The 26,671-nt window shown below is 41.6% G+C and overlaps 1 protein-coding gene across 50 annotated transcripts in view; it reads right to left on the reverse strand.

The window, feature by feature from the left end:
- Window positions 1-26,671, reverse strand: part of DOCK9 (dedicator of cytokinesis 9) — a 295,684-nt gene that overhangs the window by 23,867 nt on the left and 245,146 nt on the right. For 27 of the 50 annotated variants that reach the window (XM_054245030.2, XM_054244912.2, XM_054244598.2 and 24 more), the window contains 8 exons: window positions 20,383-20,498; window positions 14,984-15,121; window positions 14,687-14,869; window positions 12,613-12,726; window positions 12,277-12,492; window positions 9,785-9,842; window positions 8,861-8,929; window positions 7,383-7,489 (listed from right to left, as the gene is read on the reverse strand). In XM_054245030.2, the coding sequence (XP_054101005.1) occupies window positions 7,383-7,489; window positions 8,861-8,929; window positions 9,785-9,842; window positions 12,277-12,492; window positions 12,613-12,726; window positions 14,687-14,869; window positions 14,984-15,121; window positions 20,383-20,498 (1,001 nt within the window). The remainder of the gene's footprint in view (window positions 1-7,382; window positions 7,490-8,860; window positions 8,930-9,784; window positions 9,843-12,276; window positions 12,493-12,612; window positions 12,727-14,686; window positions 14,870-14,983; window positions 15,122-20,382; window positions 20,499-26,671) is intronic. The other 23 variants (XM_054245273.2, XM_078372637.1, XM_078371991.1 and 20 more) reach the window with 1 other exon arrangement.

Genomic DNA, 26,671 nt, shown 5'->3' on the forward strand with positions numbered 1-26,671 from the left:
GTTGGGATTACAGGTGTGAGCCACTGTGCCCAACCACAATCATCATTTCCTACTTTGTATTAATTAAACAAAAAACAAAACTTAGGCTTGTCACAGTGGCTCACGCCTATAATCCCAGCATGTTAGGAAAGCAAGGTGGGCAGATTGCTTGAGCTCAGGAGTTCAAGACCAGCCTTGGCAATGTGGTAAAACCCTGCCTCTACAAAAAATACAGCTGGGCATGGTAGCACATGTCTGTAGTCCCAGCTACTTGGGAGACTGAGGTGGGAGAGTGGCTTGAGCCTAGAAGAAGGAGGTTGCAGTGAACTGAGATCGCGCCACTGCACTCCAGCCTGGGCCACAGAGTTAGATCTTGTCTCAAAATAAAATAAAATAACCTTAATTTTTATTGGGCTGTATAATCTATGTAATCACACAGTGCCACATACACACTGGGTAGTCCAGTATCTATTGGATGAGTGAATAAACGTGTACTGTGTGTGTGTGTGTGTGTGTGTGTGTGTGTGTGTAGGGACAGGGTCTCACTATGTTTCCCAGGCTGGTCTGGAACTCCTGGGCTCTCATGATCCTCCAGCCCCTGCCTCCCAAAGTGCTGGGATTATAGGTGTGAGCCACCACATCTAAATACCATTTGAATACAGGCTATTTTTACTCTTGTTTAGTCAAATTAGAAACAAGTGAATAGTTTAATAATAAAACCTGAATTTAAGTAGCATATAAGTATTGATATATGATATATATATATATGTAATATGATATAGATAATTGAGTTCATTATGGGAGAACCTGTTATATTTGGTAAAAAGAAAAGATGGACTTCAACAAGGGAGAGCCTCCAAAATGGCTGGGAAACAGGAAAGTTGATAAAGTGAATAGAGTTTAGTAAGTAATTATGAAATAAGCCTCACAATTTGATGGGTATCAAGAATTAGGAAATAACACATCATTAACTTTTATGCTCTACTGAACATTATTTTACCTTCTTTTCTGATTCAAAAGCCATTCAAATTCTATAGTTTAGCAGTCCAAATATCACTTATTATTGTAAATAAGTGGTATTTTATACTATAAAAAGCAGAGTTAGCACAGATTTCATGCAATAACAAACTAAAAATGACTTTTATATTTAAAAAAGTCCATCTTTCATAAAAGTAGAGTGTGGATTACTCAACATCAGATCCTAATTTAGTAAGATGAATTATTCAAGCTAATGTAAACTCTGTACCTAATCCTTTACAGCTTGTGCTGTTCCTGAATAGAAACAATTTTGACTAATTGTGCATCAAGTAACAATTCTTTGATTAGAAATAACTGGTAATGACTGGCAGCTAAGTCTGAGAGACCATCCATCAATACAAAATTATATAGTCACAAAGACCAAGACACAATAACTAAACATTGGAGAAAATATGAAGAACATTATCAGGAGAAATTCTAGTTATTAATTTACTTTAAATTCTCTGCAATCATTGCATCTAAAAACCAGAATGAATCTTGACAGTGGTCAGACAGTGATCACCTTAGAGGGCAGTCATATGGAGTGCCTGAGGTTTCACCACAAGGCTTAAAATTTAAATTCCAAGGTATTTTTTCCCATGTTGTTGACATATGCAAACAGCTGCAAGTAATAACTGGTTTGGGGAAAATATTTTGTAATATATTCATATTTTTAATATTAGAAAATATTTTGTAATATTTAATCTAGGCTAATATTTTATAATATATAAGCAAATATAATAAAATATTAGCCTAGACTTAAAAGAACCATAAGCCATCAGGGAAGTTTTTAAAAATGTAATTAGCCAGGCCCGTTTTTAGTGTGCCACAGTGATGCAATTGAAGGCACTGAGCATCTGTCTCTGGAAACAGCACATTAACGCTGTGTGTGTGTGTGTGTGCATAAAAATGCCTGCATGAGCCTATGTTTGTGAAGAATTATTTAAATATTTTTTCATTGAGACACCATTTGATCTATTTTAGGATTGCTTAATTTAACTAACCTTACCTATGAAGCTATATATAACTAACCTTACCTATGAAGCTATATACCGTCCGTGTTATCTACCATTTGGGAATAACTGCAGATGCATGACCTGGCTTAGGCAAAGGTGTACTATCATAGCATAATACACATTTCTACTATATCATCATTTTTCAAGGTGTAGCTGAGGACCCTTTACATCAGAATAATCACCTTAGATGCTTATTAAAATACAGATTCCTGGGCCCCACACCCACCCAACTGAATCTGGATTTGGAGGGTAAGGATGGGTATCTGTATTTGTAGCAGGGATCCAAGTAATTCCTAAGCACCTGAAAGCTTGAGGACTCTTGCACTGGGTGAAACTCTCTGAGGCAGGGACTTTCAGGTACACATCCCTGAGCTAGCAACATGGCACACGGCTAGTCTATGGAATGTATCAACATATGTCAATCAAGAAATTTCCAGGTTACAAAGAACTCAGACAACTTCCAGTTCCGACTGGAGGGACTGTGGCTGAGGTGTTTCTCCTCCAAGGGCAGGAAGCAGCAGCAGAAATGTCGTGTGCTATGGTAGGGACCTTAGCTTACTCACCCTCAGACCTCCAGCCCCCAGCTCAGTGCCAAGGAAGCCCAGTCCATATTTGCAAAATGAAGCAGGGCGGTCTGTGCAGGAATCAGGCAAAGGCAGAACAGCTACCCAAGCTCCACTGGCTGAGTTCCCCACTCACTGCCACTACTGTTGTGGAGAACTGCTGTAACAGTGAGGACGTGCCATGTGGAACACTGTCAGTCAAGGGTAAAGTGGAGGAGAACTGGCTCTACAGGGTTAACTGCCACACTGGATGAGACGTAAACAGTAATCTCCGGATAGGTTCTGTTGATATCTCCGTCTCCTGGGATGGTCTATGGATGTAAACACTTTATGTGTCTTACTGGCAACTGTTCCTGAATAGAAACAATTTTGACTAATAGAAGCCAGAGACTGGCCCAGTTAAGTTCATGTAATGTTTATTACATTCAGCGGCAATTCTGCAATAGTGAAACCTGCCATTCTGTAAAACAACAGTTTGTGTGCTAGATACAGTCGGTTCTCACCATCTGAGGTGGTTATGCTCTATAGAGTCACTGTGAATTAGTGAATACTTGCCCGATTCTGAGGGAAAACGCAAAGTTTAGTTCCTGGGAGCCTCTGGTTATAACATTTTCATTAACCAATCAATACCTACACTTGCTTTATGTGTTTTGTTTAAAAACACCTAACTAAAGATATACTGTTGATTCATTAACATTAACTATATAGCCAACAGCACTAGAACTCACACCTGAACAAAGCTTATGCAACTCACATGTGGCACATGGCCGTGTTCTTATGCTTAGGAACCATAGACGGCACTTAAGCGCTGCACTGGAGCCATTTTAAACAGCAAACCACCAACAAAATCCACACAAATGTGAACAAGATGGCACTAAGTACACCACCAAAAGGAGGCCTGTTCATGGTGGTCCCGATCCAGACCCCAAGAGAGGGTACTTGGATCTCGTGTAAGAAAGAATTCAGGGCAAGCCCACAGTGTAAAGTAAAAGCAAGTTTACTAAGAAAGTGAAGTGGTCAAAGTACAGCTCCTCCATAGACAGAGTAGGGCGTTCCTGAAAGTCGGAGGAAGGACGTGTCCGCCCTAGGCACAATGCTCATGTATATGGGGAGATGTGCTCTGCCACAAGGATTTGTGATAAAGAATTTTCTTAATTACTATATTTTGCAAAAATCGGTATTATTATCTTTAAAACAAAATTAGGAATGCCTTTCTTCTCCAGATATTGGGATATCTGGACACTCCCAAGTCTGAGTCTGTCTAGTAAACATTATTAATTTGTTTCCTTAACTGTAAACATCTAGAGGCTAGGAATGCCTGACTTTCTGGGAAAGACTCTCAGCAAGTCCCAGGCTCATCTCTCCAGCCCTCACTCAAGATGGAGTCACTGTGGTTCAAATGCCTCTGGTAAGGGGATGAGAGCTGCAACATGTTAGAAGCAGAGTGTTGCCTGGTTCAGCCTCAGCTGGAAGCACTGTTGAGTGGTAGTCTTCTGATGCTCTGTACATATCCCTGAATGACCACAGAAGCACCATGGAGTACTGATTTGGGGGCTACAAAGAAATTTCAGCAGATAGGTACATAATGAGGATCACCTGTACTTTCCACTTTCCCCCTGGAACTCCTCTGGGCCCTGTTCCCCCTGGCTCTGCTCTGGGAAGCAGACACATGAGGACTCCTGCATGGTGACTTCCTGTCCAGCTGCCGCCACCACCAAGGACAGGCCCCAGGAGGAGGCTGGGGGGCAGAAGCAGAGTGAGGTGGGCAGTTGCTCCTTCCCTCCCTGCATTTAGTCCTTTACTAAAGCTCACAGGTCCTGCCCATCCTCTATGGAATGTCTTCCTTTCTCCCCCTTTATCCCTAAGGTTAAGGGGTGACACCCAGCTGCTGCTAACTTCGGGGGTACTGCAACATTCCTTGTTGGCTTCCCTAAACCCTCTCTGAACTTTTAAAAACAGTCCCTTTCTTAGACTTTCCTCAGTGTATGCTACCTGCATCCTTCAGGATCTTGTTAACAACATTCATTAACACAGGAGGGATCTCAAAACTACACGGGCCATGGGGAATTTTGACACCACAGGAAACTCCCAATTCTTCAGTCTACACAGGCTCAGTCTTGTGAAACGATTGTAAATATGAATTGGAGGTTTCGCTTTATTAATCAAAAGCAGCTGGAAAAGAGTCTGCTCTTTGGATCAGAGTCAGGGAAGGTGGAATTGGTGCCAATAAAAACTCATCTGAAGCCTGTTGCTAAGAGAATTGAGTATTTTTAGGTAGTGTCCCTTAAAAATCACTTTAGGAGAACATCGCAGGCATTTAATTATACCTAATAATGCAGATTAAAAGGGCAATGATTTTTACTAAAGTGTGTTATACACTTATTTCCCATCAGATTTTCCCAAACTTCCTTCCTCTCTGGCAGAGATTTTCATCTCTCTTTTTCTTGCTACATCCTGGCAGCCAGTACAAAAACATGCGTGGTAATTTCTGCTTTCCCGTCTTTTAGAACACCTTAGTCTTTCCACTTCCCGTTAGTTTCAATCTGGATGTGCGGGGCTCGCTCAGGACTTTATAACCCTGCTGTGTCCCATCCTAATCACCACGGGTTGTCATGTACTATGGACCTTGTTAAAGATTTACTAAGTTTATGTTTCAAGGACAAGGTGACAAGTCCATCTTCTGAAAACAGCTGACAAAGAGGTCCTTGCCACAGGCTTGCTTAGTACTTACGGGGGCGCCATTCACAATTTCCCCAAGGCTGTCTGCACTTGATTTCACAGGCTAATTCATTAGGCTCTAACATCATAACTATCTCAGCCTATTAATCAAGATGAGCAAACGCAAGCTTCATTTTATCAGCTCTGCAGGACAGGTCACTAAAAACTGCCTACTTTTTGGTCTTTACCTGTTCCTGGCATCATTGCTTTCCTTATCTAATTCCAAACAAAACGGTACACTCCAGAGGCCTGATGTGGCAGAGGCATAAGGGCAGTTTCTGCAAGGAGACAATGCAGCCATGCCTCTCCTTGGAGAAAAACTCAGTCGAAATTTGCCTGAAGTGAGGAGCTCAAAGCCAAGAACATGTGGGCCTTGATCCTTCAGTAACATGTTTCATATTTGGGACTAAAAAGTTAAAAAAAAAAAAAAAAAGATCAAACACCCAGGCCTTTCAAGGTGGAGAAACTGCAGAACTGTTAATACCATGTAATAACCCATCGATTTCTTTTTTTGTAGGATACTTAGAAAACTTTATTGGGGTTAAAATTATCTTAATATTTAAACATGAAGTACACTCAATATACTATCCTTTTAATTGATGCTTAGTTTTTAATTTTGAGGGCCATTTGAGACTAGACGATTTACAACAGTGGTTCTTAAACTTTTTGAGCTCAAGACCCCTTCATAGATTTTTAAAATTATTGAGGATCCCAAGTTTATATGAATGTTCTCTGAATATTTATAATACTAGCTATGAAAATGGAGAAAGATTTAATAAGATTTACTTATTAATTTAGTGAAAACAATAAACCTATTATATATTTTTAAAATAGCATTTTTAAATAAAAAATATTTTTCAAAAAAAAAAAAAAAACCGAGTCAAGAGTAGTACTGCTTTACATTTGACAGCACTGTCTACCGCCTAACTCTGTGGGAGGAGCCTGAATGCGCAGCCCTTCTGCACCCAGCCTGTTGGACAGGCTGTCTGGGCCATGCACACAGAGAAAAGTCAGCCTCAAAGACATTCAGTGGCAAGAGTGCCAGTCTCAAAGACTCGCTGACAGGTTCCAGGACCACACCGTGAGAACCACTGACTTACGACCTAGCTCATGTCATGAGGATGTGTGTTCAAGGTCCCACCTCCCTGGCATGAGAATGCTTAGAAGCCCCAGTCTCAAATGTATGCCACACCACTGTGGTCCTGGAAGCCAGGATAAAGCAGGTGCAGGAGAGACTGACTCCTTTCTCTACTTGCTCTTCCACTACATGGGAGAAATTGGGCAACTTCATTTTCCTTAAAACATGGGCAGTATTAAAAAGCTTTCCCTCAGCTGTTTCATTCTGCCCTGGGCTGAGGGAAGGCAGGTATACAGAAAGAACCCTTCAGGCAGACAGGCATGGAAAAGGAAACAGAGTGAATGCCAGCAGAAAACTGGCATTTATTCAAATATCTAGTTTTATTTCAAAACTCTCCAGTTACAGATAAGTGGTTGCAAGGCTACCCTGTTTTAGCAAGAAATTAGAATTTGCAGAAATTGCTATGGTGATCTAATGTCAAACTTGCTGGTCTTTATGTGTGGCAGGAAGAGAGAGTGGCCATGTTTCCTAAGGGCCCATAGGACCTGGGCCACAATGGAGGCAGGGACCAAGACCCTAGACAGGGGCTGCTGTGACCAGGACCCAAGTCTGGCCTCTCATGCCTTTGAGTTGGCCCTGGGGAGATGACTGGTGCTGGAGACATTAACTTAAAAGTCCGATTGGAACCAAGAAAACTCATGAGCCAGAAAAATTAACTGCTATAAAGAATGAGAAACTTTATGAACAATATATTGGAACTTTTACTAGAAGTGCTCAAGTGCTGAGCCTCACTTCACTACATTCTAGCCCCTCACAACCTCTTTCCAAAGAAAAGGAGGTACTCCTAGAAAGGGAGAACAGCAGAAGCTCTTGTTGCTCTTATCAGTTGTCTGGGGGATCCTCTCAGTGAGAGCATGTGTGGAAAAAGTCCTGGTCAGATGCACTGGCACTGCCAACAGCAGCTCCCAGATACCCCAGTACCTGAAAGCCCATGTGAGTTCAAGCACGCACCTCATTGAAATGAACATCTTGCATCCCCACGTCTTCCATCATGGAGGCCTCCTCCTCGATGTTTGGGGTAATGACCCTGAAGGCAGTGCATCCTTGTCTAAACATGCCTGGGAAGAGAGAGAGCAGGGAGAGCCAGAGTTAGGAACCTGAACATGGGTGAACCCTGAGGGTTCTTCCCGCCCTGTGTGTTTCTGTGTTGAATGAAATAACGGATTTTGAAATCTCTTAGGCACCAGGACAGCATTCATGTGGTCGCCTGGGGCTGCTGTGCACTTTCCTTCATTCACTTCCCCATAGTGAATCCTCACCTCCTTCACTTTCTTTTCCTGATCCCTTTTTAATTTTTTAATCTTACCTTTATTAAAATGTATGCAATCTCTAAAGAAACTGAGAAATAGATATTAAATCAAATTAATCGTGAAATAACAAGTGAAAATTTGACTTGGTAGGATGACTCATGCTGAGATACTAAGAAAAATGAAGTCGAAGCCAATACAAGGGAAATGTATGACTCAAAAATAACTGTTTTCTTCAAGCTGTCATCTCACCCACTCTGGCTGGGGGAGAACACATCTCTCAGATGAGAGCTTCCCCACACAACCCAGGTGTAGCTCTGTGGCCACCGTGGTGAGCAGAGAGGCTGCCTTAGCTGGTTTCCACTCCAGTGGCCCCGGGGTGAGTGGCTGGCTGCATCGACAGCACATGGACGCCTGGTTACTCCGATTGTCCAAGGGGAATGGCGTTAGCTTAGAGGTAGGATCGATGTCTGGGATAAGGATATCCTTAAGCAATGACAGCCCATTTGGGAACCTTTCCTCATCGTAGAGTCACTGGAAAACAACTCTAAGTCAGTTGGACCATGTCAGCTATGCAAAATGATCAAGTGAAGAAGGGCATGAGATGTTCCACTACTCTATTTTGAGATAACTGTTCACAATAAAATAAAACAGAAGTAAAAACTTGAGTCGAGACTTCTGCATTTAGGGAGAAAGAGGAACACAGCGTATTTTGAAATCGAGCCTAGAAAACGGAGATCCTCAAGTCAGAGACTTTTCTGCTGCACAGGACCCCAGGTTTCCACACCATTCAAGGATTATCTAGCATCTCTGCCACTATCCCAGTTTAGCTTTGTTTTTATTTTCTGATATGGAAACACGAGTCCCTCATGAAAAGCATTAATCTAGGAGCTTGAGGATACATGAATGTACAAAATACAAAATTAAAAAAAACTACCCATGTTTTAGGCTACATAGTACATTTAACCACATAACACGGCGCCAGTAGAATAAAATGGTGGCCAAAGTCCTTTCCTCTCGTGCCCACAGGAATAGACCAGCAGCCAACCAGATAGCCAGAGAGTAGGAGGGAAGGAGAGTGAAGTCTGTCCATGCAAAGTTGAAAGGGCAAATCCCCCACCACAGGAGGGCAGATGACCAGGGCAGGGGGTCCCCGGGGGCTGGGCTGACCCTCAGGCTCACCTCCCCGGCTCCTCCTCAGGCAGGCGCTATGGCTGTGGGGGAGAAGGGGCGGCTCCCACTGGACTGCTTCTAAACATGAGGAAATGCATCACCTGATGAAAGGTCTCAACAGGAAATAGTACTAGTATTAAATGAACATGGAGCCGTTTTACAATTTTTCTCTTTTGGGCTCAGCTGTTTCATTCCGAAATGCCAGCTGCACCAGAAATATACAGCTTGTGGCCTCGGCATCTACTTCTTTTCCTCATTAGCCCAGATCTGGTGCTGCTGTTCTCCCATGTAACACGAAGACTACCGGCTTCTCTAAGAACCTCAGTATTCTAAAAATCAACGTCACTGTTTGGGGCTGTGCTGATTTTGAAATGAAATAAGCACCTGCTGTTTAACCAAAGGGAACTTGTGAAAGAATTCATGGGCTGCTCGTCTGGGAACAAATGCAGAGCACTCAAATGAAGCATCACTCCTTGCCCCCTCTCCTTCCGCTAGGAGACAAGGTTTCCACCAGCAAGGCCGCCTTCTCAGACAATAAAGCCAGCTGGGCTTCAGTGCAGAAATGCTGTCTCATAATCTCCTGTTACAACTTTCTGATTGCTTAATCATCCCAGTGGGAACCATCTTAGGAGAAAATAATATCTATTTAGCTCTAGATTTGGCCAGATGCAAAGCTCATTAACTAGTTTTTGCAGAGTGAAGCTATCAGAGGAGGTTACATGACAACATGCCACCTACTTTTCTATCTAATCCTGGCATTTCTGCTGTGCCCACCAAATCAAGCAAACCTCACGCCAGGGGATAAAACAATGAATCCACTTCACAGACACACAAATCCCCACCTTCCAACCTTCCGGAATGGCTCTCACTTGTCTTCTGTTTGGTATGGTTTTATACTAATTAATTTCACAAAACATAGGAAGAATTCCTTACCTTTCCGTGTGAGATACTCTGCCACCAGGGCTGTTACGTGGACATAGCACATTGCTGCCTATAATAAAAGACACATGCCTCAGAACCATCATTCCTAACAGCACGTCATAACACTCCCAAACAGACAGAAGTCTAATGAATGTATGTACTTCTACGTTAGATCTCAAGGCACCAGCTAGTATTTCTTACAGCTGATATCTTACCTTTTGAAAAGAGTGAAATCACTTACATAAACTGAAAATCATTCATTTGGAGCTGAGATAAATGGTAGTACATTTGCTAAGGCTTGTTTCTATAAAGAGTTATTACATTTGTCATGTAAAAGATAAAAACAGCACTTTTTTCTTACTATACCTAATATTTCTGCATCATTTCTCTCAAAGTGAAAGGAGGACACTTTGAAGAAAACCTGTGCTCCTCCCTAGATTCTGAGAGAATGGCTCAAATTTCAGGTGCTAATATATATTTTTACTTGACTTAAAAATTAAGAGCAAACTATAATTTTTTTCCAAACATAAAAAATTCTAAATAAACATAATTTAATCTTAAATAGGTAACATTATATGTATCTTAAATTGAAATAAAAAATAAAAAATTATTTTCATCAAATTCCATGGTGTTATAAAAATCAGACAGCTGTTGGAAGTGAACCCACTGAACGGTTCTAATGCGTGTGGTTCTGAGCCTGTCAGCGGGGTGGGTGCCACCATGTGGTGCCCTCGTCTAGACCCTCACCACCAGCTAGCCAATGCACCAGCAGAGGCTGTTCCATGTGCACATGTGTAAACCAGTGTTAGCAGTGTGGCATGCACTCTGATGCGTGCAGAGAGAAGTCTGGTGGAGTGTGGAGCTATGCCCTGTCCAGTCCTCAGGGGCAGAGTTCATGCCTCCCACGGATGTCCCTCTTGCAGTGCCCAGCAGAATCACATGCATGGAACAGGCAGGAAAGTACATCATGAGTTACCGAGTACATACACAAAACACAGCAAGGGCAGTAAGAAATCTTATAAATTAGCTGTTTTTATCCCTTATTCACTGGGTATACTGGGTTGGGTAGTGTTCCCCGAAAGTTCATGTCCTCCCTGAGACCTCAGAATGTGAAGTTATTTGGAAACAGGCTCTGTGTAGGTGTACTTAGTTAAGATGAGGTCATACTGGTGTGTGGTGGTCCCTAAATTCAACATTACTGGTGTCACAGAAGGAAAAGAGACACAGGGACACAGACACATGGGGGAGGATGCCATGTGACCACAGGAGCAGTGACTGGGAGGGATGTGGCGACAGGCCAAGGAACATCAAGGACTGCTGGCAACACGAAGAGCTCAGGGACAGACATGGAACATGTTCTCCCCAAGGACATTCAGAGATGTGGCCCTACTTCCACTGCTGCGATCCTGGACTTCCTGCCTCCAGGACTGTGAGAGGATACATTTCTGTGAGAAGCCACTCGGTCTGGGTGCTTTGTTAGGACAGCCACATAAAACTGTTCACAGAGAAACAGCTGAGGCTCAGTGAGTTCTTCCTTTTCTTATTTTTAATTTTTTAGAGACCTGTGCCACACATGTCATTAAAAAATCTTAAATTATTAGAATGATAGAAAAATTACTTCTGTTAGTTATTCCTTTTTATTATGGCCAATGTGTGGTTTACAGTAAATTTATGGTCAAACAAAACTGTAAAGTTATATGTACTTTTTAGCATACTGAACTCCTTGAAAAATAAATATGTAAAAATAGTTAAAATTTTCAGACTCAGAATATAAAATTTACTAATTCTAACAGTTATAAAAGTTTAAAAGTCAACATTTGCTTGCTATAGTAATACTGTTGATCATACCTAAACAGCTCAGGCTCAGACACTGAATGAGTTCTCCTGGGAGCACAGACTGCCATGCAGCCAACTGCTTTCCTTAATTCCCCATTTTAGAGATGATGTCATTGAGCAATAGATGGGTAAAAAAACTGGCTCAATGTCACGTAGTTAATATTCAAAGTCCAATATTACTCGTACTGAAGCCCCCACACCCAACTCCCAGCCATGCAGTCTACATATTGAAACACATCAGCTCTGCATAGAGGGAGATGCTCAAATACCTACCGCATCCACAAAAGGAAATGGACCACCTCACGGAGGAGAAAGCAATGCCTGTCATTACCTTAATAACAGGAGGAATTCATTTTATCATAAAACAGCTGAATTTCAGAACTACAGAGAAGTACTGATGTATATTTTAATTAGCAGGAAGCTGTGTGAGTATGTTTAAGAGTTTAAACAATGCTCTTGGGTGACAAAAATAACCCCTTACAATTGGTTTTAAATTACTAAAATGCTCAGCTCACTAAAAAGTCTCCCTGAGCCTCAGACTGTTTTAAGTTTTGCATAGTTTTAATTGGTTTTTTATTAGTGGGATGATTTTCTCAACACTGGCATGTTTTAGTGGATGGCGCCTCACTGGTGTTTTCAGAAACCCGATCAAGCGCTCACAGGGCTACCTCCGAGAGATCCCCGTTCTTGACGTGGATCCTGGCCATGCTGTCGAGCCACGTCTTCCTGAGCTCAGGCGTGCTAGCGTAGGATTTGGCCAGGCTGTACTGGAGGTCCACCAGCATCTCCGGGTCATTCTCGTGCTCCTTCATCTGGGCAGTGGCCATTAGCACTGTGCGTATCCTTTTGGTCAAGTCCTTCACATCAGAGGAGAAACTGGTGTGCTAAAACAAGGGTGGAAGAAGAAAGGACACATGGTTTCCTCTGTTTTCTGCCTGTCCACATGCACCTCAGGTGCTGAGGAAGAGTCTTGGGGTGAAACTAACACGGATCAGGCCACCCACCTTGATGAGCCGGTCACTGTTGGCACAGTTGTTGATGATGGACAGGGACTGCTGGAATCTGGTTCCCCCAATGCCAACAACATCTGCTATCAGCTGGCTGACAGATATGATGACCTTAGGGACATACAAACATGAGCAAATCAATTTACCTTCAAATGACTGCCCAGGCTGGGCTTCTGCAAGTTAGGATATGCCTGAGGACAGGGTAAAATGGTGGGGGAGGGAAGGTGCTTTGAGCAGGGATTGCTCCAGTGTAGGAAACAATGTCTGAGGCATTTTCTTCCCCTTTAAGAGTAATTCCAGCCAGGCACGGAGGCTCACGCCTGTAATCCCAGCACTTTGGGAGGTTGAGGTGGGTGGATCACAAGGTGAGGCATTCAAGACCAGTCTGGCCAAGATAGTGAAACCCCGTCTCTACTAAAATTACAAAAAATTAGCTGGGCGTGGTGGCGGGCACCTGTAAGTCCAGCCACTCTGGAGGTAGACACAGGAGAATCGCTTGAACCTTGAGGTGGAGGTTGCAGTGAGCTGAGATTGCGCCACTGCACCCTAGTCCTGGCAAGTGTGAGACTCCGTCTCAAAAAAAAAAAAAAAAAGAATAATTCCAGAAAGTGATTTTGCTATCTCTAAAAATATATTGTTTGCAAAGCAAAATGCTAATCAGGAGAGCAAAGGGAGAAGGACAATGAGATAAGCCCACCCACTTGGACAGTTATTTACCTGTTATCTTCTCTAACCAAGAGGGAGATATGATTTACTTCTCAGTTTTCAGTCTGAAGTTATACGTATTAAATATGCAATGGGTAGACTGCCCTTTGCACTACTTTATCAGGGCATGGATATATTAACTGTGCAATGGGGGGGCTCTGTCTTTTTCTGGCTCTATGAATAGCACTGCCTTAATCCAGTTGCTCCAGCTAAAGCATGGAGGCCATCTTTATTTTTCCTTTTCCTTCACCACACCCAGGTACCAACTGGTCACCGAACGTTGTCAACTCAATCTCCTCTTCCTTCTTACCTCACCATTCTTGGTCTAGGATACCATCCTCTCTGACCTAGCTTTGACAATGGTCTTCCTAGCTGAGGTCTAGACTGCCCTTGACCCATAATCAACTGACAGTGTTGACTATGGGTCAAGGGCAGTCTAGACCTCAGCTAGGAGTCCAGAAGATCTGTCCAAATATGCAGTGATTTGAATATGCAACCTCCTCAACTCCTTCTCACCCATATTCTAAACTCCACAGTAAGGAACATCTCTAGTTCCCCAGATGGGTGCTGCCCAGTGGTTTACCATGGCCTGGAGCATGCTCACTGCTCTTCAATCACCAGCCCCTATGCATCCTTCTCATCCTCCAGGTGCCCCTCCTGATGCACTCAAGTTCCTCTATAATAGGAGTGGCCACACTTGCACTCTAAGAGTTCCAGGGCTTGTCTGTGACCTCCATTAGACTATACTCCATGAGGGTGGGGAGAGGGTTATTTTGTCATGGTTGTATCCATGAGTCCTATGTGGACTCTCTCTCTCTCTCTACACACACACACACATACATACATACATACATTTTTTTATGGGTTAAATGCAGAGATGGAAAAGGGACACCTACCATGTATTTGTAGAAAAACAGAGTTTACAAAAATGCACAAGTTGTGTCATTATGTTGGGTGGCTCTTAGAGCAGAGAATTTAGGATGCTTTAACTCTGGAGAGATAGCAGATGTGTCAGTAGGTGGAAGACAGAAAAGAACCACTTTGGTTGGGCTTTTTGTTTCTTACCTAAAATGTTTACTATTAAGTAACACTATTAAGTTCTAATACTTCTTGATTCAACAGAATTTTAATCAGTATAATACTGACTCAGTATTTAAATGTCAATTTTCCAACAGAAATGCATCTGGGGCCCACGTCTTATAGTAATGGAGCATGAAATAAACCAAGCCAGAAAATATGGCTTCCAGTTTCCCAGATCTTGCAGTATCTTTATGACAAGGTAAATTGGTCAATGTGATACTCAAAGTTTTCCTGATACAGCAGGATTCCAGAGTAAATCTGTACTGGAAAGCTAAACCACACGCACTTGCAAATGTGTCCGGACAAAGGACTTCTTTCCAGTGTAATCGAAGTTGTTCCTCATCAGGAAGTAGAGCAGCTGGGAGGCCTCAGTCCTGATGGAACTCAGCTTGGAGTTACAGCACTTGAGAATCTCGTAACACAGAGCCGCACACATGTCTGCTCTCCCTTCATAGAATGTTGAGGGAAACTAGACAGGATGAGAGGAAACAGATAAAGCACAGAAGGATCAGTGCTCGGTAATGTACCCTTCAATTCTGGGGGGAGGAGCCAAAACATCTAACATACCCATGAAACAACTTACCTTATAAATTAAGGATCTTAAGGCAGTGAAGACATTTTTTAAAGCTGTTTCAGACTGATGTTTTTGAAGAAAACACAGGTAGACATCAAAAACTTTTTTCATGAGAGGATTATGTCCATGGTCAGCCAGGAGCTGGTTCTTAAAACACACATTGATGGCTTTGTTAGTAAAACACACCAGATACCTCTAAGTAGGTTTCACACAATTTCAGGCTCAAGGATTAAATATTCTAAGTATTAAGACAACTTATACTTTAAATAAACTCTGCCTTGAATCCTCTAGGAAAGTACAGAATTATTTTGTAGAACAAACAAATCTATCAATACATTTACATTTTGGGAATAAACCTCCCAGCAAACTGTAATCCAGTTGAAAGGAAGACTTGCTTAGTACTGACAGGGCTTCTATTTATTAATATTTACTCATTTTTACTGTCTACCAGCAACTGATACAGAGGTGTCATTTGTGACATCTTAATTCCAACAGAGAAGTGCCATCACAGGTATGCATTAATTACAGATGGGAAAAAATACTCAAGTAAAGTATATGAAACAGGGCCTCAAAAATGAGGTTACTTCCCCAGGCTCCTAAGACACTATGCTAAGCTATGAATAATCAGAGTTTGGTAAAGTGGAAAATGTACAGGCTTCAGTCAGGTACCACTTATCGTGGTCATGAATTTGCACAGGTAAACTGAGTCTCAGCATCCTCATCTGTAAAATGGTGACCCTAAAACTGACCTTGAACACCAACTGTGAAGACATAAGGTTAAGCGTAGAAACCATCTTATACATACTTTGGTCTAGCTCAATAGGTAGTAGCTAGTAGGGTTTTAACATTTTGTAGATTTTACTTATGAAAGAAAATAGTAAGACTATAATTTGCTTCTAGTCATTCAAGATTTCCTCATGTCAGTAGAAAATTCACATAAATTAAACACTTTGGAAGCCTGGTTGGTGAAACTCCCATCAACTGCAGAATATACACAGTAGCTAGAGGTGTGACCCAGCAAGCAGCCAGTCAGAGCTTTGTGTCTAAATGTGCATGATACTGAGGAGTACCACCTTTCAATATGGACAAGCTATCTTAACAAAGCTCTGTGGGGGGAAGGATATGTGTATGCATTCTGCACAAGCAGGCAGATGTGACATCAATTTAAAAAATGTCAAGAGGCCAGTATCTCAAACCAATCTTAAAATTTGGCCAAATGAACAGGGGTAATTTATGTCCAAATAATTTTGCTACATAGCAAATTACGGTTGCAGTCATAGTTTCAGAGCAAGATTTACCTTGTCTTGTTGTTGAGGGGTATTTCTCCTCAAGGAGCTTTTGTGTTTTTAGGTCCAGTGAATTGTGGCTATATCACAGCTGGCAGAATACCTGGAATTCCCAGTGATCTTTCTATTATGAAATACTAAGGTACCATATCGAATTCCACCATGTGAAAGGGGAGCAATTTAATGAACAGAAAATGGGGCTAATTAAGTGAATATGATCTAATTCTCAACCATGAGCAGCTATTCACACACACAAGGAAACAGATTTCCAGTGTTTCCGGAAATGCTTACAAGTTTTATCTATGAACACCATTTTCTTAGGAGCCGTAGTTTAAAAAGGCTTTTCTCCAGCATTTATATTCCTAATTATGATTGGATTAAGATTTATGTGAATCTGGAGGTGTGACTTCATTTTCTTAGCACTCTTTGCCAGGGTTATCTAGGAGATATGGTTTCTACAATAATTGCCAAGTTTCCCAGTTCTGCTCTCTGAACTGGCCTATGTTTCTAATGTTTCTCTACTTTAGTTAAATTTCTCTACCCTTCTCTCTCTATGGTCAGGTTTTAGTCCTCTTTAGCTCTGATCTCAAAACTTGTTTGCAAGAATGGAGTTAAAACTCATTTACATTATATATCCCATAACCTGTTCTAAACCTCAAATGTATACAATATAACTTATTTTTTTAAATATGTAAATAACCCCCATTTAAATGGGTAAAGGACCTTTTGTCCTAGACACACCCTAGTTTCCTAACTACTTGACTTTATTTTCCAATCGTTTTTTCTCCCTCTGTCTCTGTGTCTCCCTACTGCGTTCTCATGAATTAGATAATTACATACATTAAATACGAACACATCTTTGAACATTCAGAAAGGCCCACAGGGGGCAAAAAAGCAAAACAAAAATCACGCTTAACTGTTCCACTCAGAAATAACCACAGATAACAATACAGGGTATCTTATTTCTGTATTTTTATCCCTATAGACTCTTGCTGAAGACTGGAAATTTTCACTTAGAAAACTAAACGACACATTGGAATAACATAAGGGCAGGGCTTATTTCTAGCAATAAAGTGGAGACTGCTTATCCAGGAATTCTCTGTCTTGGATTCAGGTTTGACAGTTGTAACATGGTCTCTCATGGCACTTAATCCGGAAGATGGGCCTTTCAGAAAATGAATGCTCAGTATCAGTAATTTTAAAAGATCCAGGAACACAGAGGAAAACAAATCTCTGTCCACACAAACGGGTGTCCAAGTGAGGTATCCGGAACAAAGCTAATTTAAGACAGCAAACTCTTCTCAGTCAGACAGCATTTATCATTATAGACACATTGATTCAAAAATAACTTCAACAAGTCAGTTTGGAGAAGAGCCATTTCTGTTTCAGATGTTTGCCAGTCACTAAGATGACCTAAGCCTCATGTGTCTGCAGACCAACTTCACGGCTGTGCAAAGCAGATCACAAGCCACCTTGCAAGCCTCTGGCTGCCCATGTGCTCCTCCTCTCTTGGTTCCTATTGTTGCCCATTATGTGTTACTTCTCACTGTGCAGTTCCAATCAAGAAGAGGCACTAAATGGAACTGCTAAAAATATATTTCCAGATTAAATCTATGAACACATTAAAAATATTATAAACTACTTGAAGGTCAGTATTGGTTTGGCATTGTGTTAATAACAGACATCAGAAAAACCATATTTTCCTGCATGTGACAACCTGTTTATAAAACAAACCCTTTTATGTACTGAGATAACATGTGTGAACGTATGCAGATTTGTAAATATCTGACACCTGATAAGTGTTTGCTAATTTTCTTCTTCTGTCTGTGTAAGAGATCATTCAAATACCTTGATCTTTACTCAACTCACCTCATCTTTCTCTCTCATACACATTTACACACATGTGACTTAGTGGAGAACAAGACCTTTGGACAGGCCAGTTGTGCAGTGATCTTGGGCAAATTTCCTAGCCTCTCCCAGCCACGATTTCCTCATCTGTAAAATGTGAGATAATTCGACCTACCAGGCAGAGCTGTTGTGAAGATTAATGCCTGAAGCACAGAAGGCACTCAATACACAGCAGGAAGCTAATGTAATTAATAATAACCAGAATTCTGGGATTAAATCTTTCAAACATTTTATCTTATTAAGAAATTGATTTCTGGATTGTCTTTGGCAATTTATTAGATGTGGCCAATTAAGAGAGTCAGTAACCACAGAGCTATACCTGCTGAAGATGACTTCTTGAATTATGTCAGCTCACTCACTGTTGTAACCCTTCTGAAGTGTTCCAACTGATGCCTCAGCTGAGTAAATATTTACAGAGAAAGATCCCAGTGGCTGTGGTGCCAATGGGCCTCTTATATCTGTGAGTCTAAGCCAGGGAAGCCTGTCTTACCACATGGCCCAACATCTAGTAATGTCATAGAGTGCACCATCCATTGCCTACCTCCCAGCAGGAGGGGTTGAGCTGTAAACAGGAAACATTTTTTGCATGCAGGCATATAACCCTGGACAGAGATCTCCTTAGCGCCAAAAGCTCAACCTTCCCTGGGTGTCTCAGGGATCAGGCCCTTTGCCATAGGACCAGAGAGGAGCACACACAGGGGAAAGTGCTGACTGTTAACCTGGAGTTCACATTTGAGCTCCTACTGCGTTCCCATTCCCAGATTGGAGGCCAGATATTTAGAGATCCAGGAATAGTGACGAATGCTCTTTACTATTAAGCAAGCAACCTGAAGGAGGCTGAGTTAGAACTGCAGGCTGTTCTCACGGGTGCCACTGAGACTGCACTAGTGCCCTGTGTGCCCGTAGCTCACCCCATGATGCTGCTCCGCAGCTCCAGAATTTCCTGCTTATTTACCTGGTGGGGGACAGGCAGAGAGGGGAAGAAGGTGTTGCCACTGCTTTTCTGAACTTAATAGTTCATGTTTGAGACTGACACAGGTGTGCATAGCCAGATATTCACTTTCCTGCCTATTTACTAAGAATTTTTAACTAAAAATACCCCCCAAAAAATAGAGGTTCTGAAACCTCCTTCCTGTTTCTAGTAGAGCCAGTGTGATGTTCAGGTCTCACGGCCAGAGTTTCTGATTCAGTGGGTCTGGGTGGTGGCCTGAGGATTTCCATTTCTCACATGCTCCCGGGGCTGCAGCTGCTGTTGGCCTGGAGACCACACTCTGAGAGCCTCCATCGTAGAGGCTCCGGGTACCAAGGCGTTCCTAACCCTGAGCTCATTCTGTGCAAACTCATTTCCAATCTCTCAACTGGGCTCCTAGTAATGGGTTTCATGGGAATGAGAGTGGGGTGGTGGCTAAGGAGAGTAAGGTATATAATAACAAAGTGACAGGATGTCAGGAAAACTATCATGACTCTTCCTAAAAGGAATATGCTTTCTGAGTACTGCAAACAAGTAAAGCAGAGAATGACTTTGGTTCTATTTCCCGAACACCCTTGCAAATAAACCAACTGCTGCAATATTTATGGCATATAAACACTCATTCAATTTCTCCTTTCTATGACAGAAATGGAAGTAATCATTTAGCAAGAATGAGAAGTATTAGGTTCCTAAAAACAGGAGAGTAGCTGAAGAGGCCATCTCCACTTATTTGAATATTTGCTAAAACTTAAGAATAAGACCAAAAAAAAAACCTTTCGTTTTCTATCTCCAAAATGTTTTTATCATTTAATTTAGTAACAGATAAAAAACTGAAAAGATGAACATGTTTGTATTGATTGCTCCTTTCTATATAAAAATCTAATTTAAATGTGAAAACATCTTGGTATATTTAAAGGTATTCAAGCAGAAATGCCTGAGTAGATGCCTATATTCGTCATCCTCAAGGTTCGAGCCAAGCGTTAACCACCTTCAGAGATGGTGTTTCCACCATGCCCAAGCCCCACAGCACACACTGACCAGTTACATTTTATTTCAGGGCGTTCAAGCCATTCACTGTGGAATGATTTCATTAAAGGAATTTAAAGATTAATGGTTTCCTTACAGGGACAAAAACAATTGCTGACGTAAAAATACAATGCAGTAGGTGTGTGCTGGTTGAGCCTACCCAGCAGAATGAATGTGAAAGGTAGAACTGGGGCCACCAACAGCTGATTGATACAAACCTTAAACGCCAATGTAAATAGGGAGAGTGTGTCCAGAGCCGTCAGGCAAACCTCAGTAGCGATGTTGGCTTCAAGTAATGACTGGTGCAGAACATCTGCGTCCGAGTGGCCATAGCCTGCATGAATTACAGCACAAGATTACCGCCCAGTGTTCAGAAGGCAAGGCGGGCGGGACGGGGTCACACAGTCAACTTTTGATTATTTACCAGGGGGCCCACTTTGGGACCTTGTCTCCCTGTTTGCCTTTTTTTGGTGGGGGAAGGAAGGGAGACAGTAGGAACAACGTTTCCATTCAATTATAACTTTTTTCCCATTCTGAAAGGGCAGTAACCACAGCAAACGTTGATTATTCACTTTCTGTGTGCCAGCCAGGATTCTATGAACTTTACACGCATTCTCTCATTTAATCCCTCAACAGCCCTATGAAGCATGAACATCGTTAAACTGTTGGTACAGAGAAGGAACGAAGGCACAGAGAGGCTAAACCACTTGTCTAAAGTCACACAGGTAGTAAACAGTGGAGGCAGGACTTGGACCAAGACAGGCGTCGACCGACTGTGCTATCTGGCAGGAGTGCTGGTGGAGGCTAAGATGTCCAAAGCTTCCCATGTAGACGGAGGTCGCAGCACAACACAGGTTAGGAAAAAGCCTGAGATCAGGCTGTTGCTCACCGAGTCCTGCTCTGCCACTCACCTGCTGTGTGGCCTTGGCAAGGTATTTGGCCTCTTTATAACCTCAGTTTCCTCATCTGTAGAATGGGTATAATACAGTGTCTACCTCAAAGGGTTGTGGTGAGGATTCAACTTTTTAATATTTGTGAAGCTCTTAGAACAGTATCTGGCACACAGCAAGTGCTACGAAGGGGTTAAGTCAGTAACATCAGGAGCTATGTTATCAGCAAGGCTCATGAGTGATAATCGAGAGTTGACTGCGCAGGGCATAGTACTCTACTCGCTTTAAGAAAAAGCATAAAAGCCAACATGTCTGAAAGGAATGTTCAGAAAAAGAAAAGGACTTGAAGAATCTTTTCATTTAAATTTAGCTTAATCACACATAATTTAAATGTAAATAGAAATCTTCTGTAAGTGGCAAAATCAATTTAGTACTGATATAAATGCAATTTGACATACAATTGGAGATATTAAATTATGAAATGGTATGCATTAGCAGAAATACACATAGGGATGCAAAGATGTTACGGTACTGATCTGGACTACAATGAAAGATGGCAACATAATAAAACACCATGTAATGTCTTTCTCTAAGGAGCAAAAACAAAGCAATGCTTACTACTGAAGTGATTTTCCTAGTACTCCAGAGAGGAGGACATTTTGCACATGGATCAGGAAAATGAAGTACAGAAAACCTAGGAAATTTTCTCGAGATCAGTAATGGGAAGAAACCAGAATCTACACTCCAAATTCCTTATCTAGGTCACTGTATCATAGTGCATATTATCAGGAGAAAATCAAGTAACTAGCATGACATCATTCTGACTTAAATGTCAGAATTATAGTGTTTTTTAAAAGGCTACAAAAGAGCTTTTTAAAGCTACAAAAGTGATTTTTAAAATATGATAAAAACGCTGTTGTGTGCTTTTATCCAATGCTGCTGTGCCTTCACAAAGGTGGGGCTGAGATCTGCTTCTGGGGCACATCACTCCCACTCCACAGCACAGCCAGCATCTGTCTGTATTTAGGGAGGATCTGCCATACATCTGGCACCATGCTAGTTCCATTTCATTTTCACTTTTTGGGTACAAAATCTCCCAGAGAAAAGAAAGGTGGATATGTTGAGGTACTAACATTACTTACACTGCCATGATGGTAAGCCAAGGCATGACTTTATTCAGAGAGGTTTGTTTGGTAAGATACAGAGACAATGAAAGGAAAACAAACAGGTCGATGATTACTGTTAAAGTGATCACATACTGTGGTAAGAGGGCACACACACAAAAATACAACACCTGTTATCAGAGCAACCAAAATGATCACACAGGTCCAAGGGATCCTTTCCTGGCAGCTGCCATTGGCCTTGAATGAGTTTTCGTCTAGATTCAATTTTAACAAGGAACTGGCTTTGATTATTTTAATTTCTTTCTCTGCACAGAACTGTCCTTCTCTCTGTCTAGAGCACCTACAGGTGAAGTGCATCTAGACGATCATTATCAATGAGATGGCCTGAAGAATGCTCATAGAATTTAACTACTCCCGGCTGAAAGCCTGAAACAATTAAAAATTAGAATTTGGCCAGATGCTGTTTTAAAACATATCACCAATGGACTATGCTAATTGAGTTACTATATAATTCTGTATACACATATGGAAACATGGTACTGGGAAATGTTATTACACCATCTATCTACTCTCCTATAGAGTCAGATTCATACAGAAATTGTTATGCTTGCCTGAGTCATACAGGCATCTAAAAGAAATGGTCCTTTTAGCCACATTTTGTTATGCTTTGCTTTTGCTTCAACTGTTTCATCTAAAAAATCAGCAGGATTCCTGAGCTAGTGCTATTTTTTTTTTAATCCCTAAAAATAACTGGCAGCATAGAGAGGCTGTCCCAGTCACAGAGACTGGAGACCATATGTCTCAAGGCCTGGAACAGAGCTGTGCAGGCGGAAGACTAATTCAGTCATCATGGTATAGACCAACGAAGCTGAGCTAGGAAATCCAAGAAGAGGCAGAGATATTTCCTAAATTACAGGTTGGCAATGTTTTGAAAGCTGATTAAGCAGCTTTTGACCCGGGCAAGTAAGGCCTGCGGTGTGAACCACACGATTTCCACTAGGGGGTCATGGTGCCTGGGGGTCTGCACTGATTCCCTCCATCTGGCACTTTGGGGACAGAGCCTCAGGTCTTCTGCAGGGATGTGCCATCTCTGGCACACACGCCCTGGGATGCTTTACAGTCCTTCGGATTCACTGCTCAAACGGATACAATTTTCATTCTATTGTCATTCTGACAACACTTATTCTAAAGTCCCCAAATCTTTTAAATACTCAGGGGCCACAGATTAAATGTGTCTACACCAAACCTAATCCTGTTCTACAAACTCACGTTACCTGCATAGTTCAACTGAATAATGGTGTCACATCGGTGAACTTCCTCCCTCCTCACCACCATGACATCAGAGGTAATGTGGTGGGTAGGACAGAAGCCTGAGGCCACACACCTTTTCTGAATGCCAGAGGACATTTGGGGTAGAAGAGTAGGTTAGAGACATATTCCTACAGGGGGCACTTCCATGTTGACAGCTGCCTTCACTCTTTATGCAACCAAAATTCTTGTTTTTATTTTGACTTTTACCCTCTCTAATCCATGTGAATCCAGAAACATAGTTAAGTTTTAAGAGAAAATATAAATGCCAAATGACAAGGAATTTCCTTGCTGAAAGAACTCTCCAAATGTAGAAGGCGTAGTCTAGATATATACTAACTCATGGCATATGGTTTTACTGAGTGCAAACATTTTTGCAAAATATTAAACTAATCAACATCTACACAATCTATTATTCACTTCCATCCCATTTTTGTTGTTAAAAAGTTTTCCTCACAGACTGGCAAAGAGTAGAGAATAGAATAGTGACATCCCAAGGCAAAATATATGTCATTTGATATCTGCTCTTTGATCCACAGATGAAGGAAACAAATATGCTCAGGATGCCTGTGGAGACATGGCTTTAATCCGAGAGTTTGTACTCAGGATGCCTGTGGAGACACGGCTCCAATCCGAGAGTTTATACTTCAGGAGGCAGGTGTCATACCATCAGCTTTCCCTTCCTGTGGCCTTTTTAAACCTAATGTTGAGCTGCATCTGAAAATGGGACCTCATATGAAATAAAGGGCCCAAGTGAAAATACTTGGTTTAAACATACCACACATCTTAAAGTCCTCTGCAAGGATATTCCCAATGACTGACTTTAAACGTACACTGTAGCAGACCTTCTCAACTCTGAGACCCCATCAATTGCAAGAAACACCAATCAATGACAGACTACCATATCCAATAACGTAAGATATACCCGACTTTGGAAATACTAAAAAATGCACAAGAATCAAGGAAACACATATCAAAATCAAGAAAATAAGTGTTTTGTTTACAAACAAACTTTTTTTTCTAATTGAAGTCTCTCTGTCACCCAGGCTGGAGTGCAGTGGCATAATCTTGGCTCACTGCAACCTTTACCTCCTAGGTTCAAGCAATTCTCCTGCCTCAGCCTCCCGATTAGCTGGGATTACAGGTGTGTGCCATCATGCCCAGATAATTTTTATATTACTATTAGTTTTTTTGTTTTTAGTAGAGACGGGGTTTCACCATGTCGGCCAGGCTGGTTTAGAACTCCTAACTTTAAGTGACCTGCCTGCCTGGGCCTCCCAAAATGCTGGAATTATAGGTGTGATCCACTGTGCCTGGCCACAAATATTTATTTACTATTTTGAATATACGTTTAAAGCATCCAAGCATATTTTACCTGATTTTAAAGATTATTCATGCTTTAAAACTTTTAAAAAATATTTTAACTCAGAGATGTCTACATTCTTTGTATTTTTCATATTAATTCACTATTATATACAGTAACGGAATTTAACAATTGTCCATATTCATTTTCTTGCTGGTGCTTCACAGACATCAAAGACACTTCAGAGTTAAATGCAGCCTGGCAGCCACACCATCAACTCCTCACGGCATGCTTAGAGTGACCTGGACAGTACCCCAGCTGGGCCTCCTGCAGTCTGTTTTCACACCTCCAGCTGCAAGTGTCCACATGAGCTTCACAGGCAGCTCAGCACGTGCCACTCAAGGGCAGTTCCGTTAGAAAATGCTTTCTGATTCTGATCTGAAATCGTATCTGCAACTTGACCCAGTCATCTTTAACTGCCTGTTAGATCGAATCACATGAAATCCAGATCGAATTACATGCTGCTACCTCTCGACTGGCGTTCCGCACATCACACCAGTGGGAAATACGAATTATGCAAATAAACTTGATGTATTCCAAGAACAACACATAACATCAAAGTAAACATAGTGTTATTTTGTATACATTTTGCAAATGTACCACTTATTTGCAAACACGTGTCACTTAGTTTTCACCTCATAATGTGGTTTATAAACATGTACATGTATACACACACATATACATGTTCACGTATGTAAACACTCCCTTCTCTGTGGTTTTATGCTATCACTGGTTTTGTGCTATGACTCTTAATTTTTCATTTGACACAAATCTCTTCCACTGATACACAATGAGCACAAATTACACTAAATATGTGAATGCCTAAGTGTTCTAAAGTTTATTTTCCATACACCTGAGAGATGACCCAAACAACAAGCCTGTCATTTAAGGGCTTTTCAAATAGCTAAGATGACTTGGCCATCATGGGACTGGGCATGGGGATTTGCTATTTTATTTCCTATCAAAATCAAAGAGTGAAGACAAGTTCTTGCCCAAGTTCCAAGTGCAGTGTGTGTGGTGCCTTCTTCCACATCCTGTTACCACTGGTGATGGGGACAGACCTACAAAGGATTGTTTCCTGTGGGCTTCTGCTGCTCCCTGCTGGTCAAGCTGAGTTCTGACAAAGCCCTTCCTACTCTACAGAAAGGGGACATGAATAATGCAGATGTACAGGGACTCTTCCTATTTTTATTCTCTTCTGAAATAAATTCATTTTGGACTCCTGGGGATCCCTGGCAACATTCTCACATATTGGATCTATGTCATATTGGTTGGCCCAACAGAAGGTATTGTATTTGTTTTAAACAGGATTTTTTAAAAAAGACATACATGGCCATAAATTTTCCAAAAAATACCCAGGTACAGATGTAAACAAACATGTACATATATATATATACACACACACATATACGTGTTCATGTATATACAATATGTACTCCCTTCTCTGTGGTTTTTGTCTGAGTTGACCATTTGGAGCTCAAAGAGCTAGCAGAAGGAAAAGATGAAGCCACTCAAACTCGTAATGAGAACTGGAGATGTAAAACAAGGCTGAGTTCTAGGAGATGCAACAACTTAGGAGATAACAGAACCAACGTGGAATAAGCAGGAATTGTAGGAATGCTGGCGAGGGCTGGAAGAGTCTGCTACATGCTGTTTACTGGCAAAGCAGGAGAAATGTGACTGAGGACAGTGTACCACTGAAAACTGACAAAAGCGGAGGGAGGCAGGAGGACAGGGCTCTGTGGGTAGCAGGAAGGCAGAATGGGAATAAACTATGTTAACAAGATGGCTTTTGGCGGCAGCAGCAGCACCAGGCCAGCTG

The sequence above is a fragment of the Callithrix jacchus genome, chromosome 1, assembly GCF_049354715.1.
Source record: "Callithrix jacchus isolate 240 chromosome 1, calJac240_pri, whole genome shotgun sequence".
In the NCBI taxonomy this organism is placed as follows: Eukaryota; Metazoa; Chordata; class Mammalia; order Primates; family Cebidae; genus Callithrix; species Callithrix jacchus.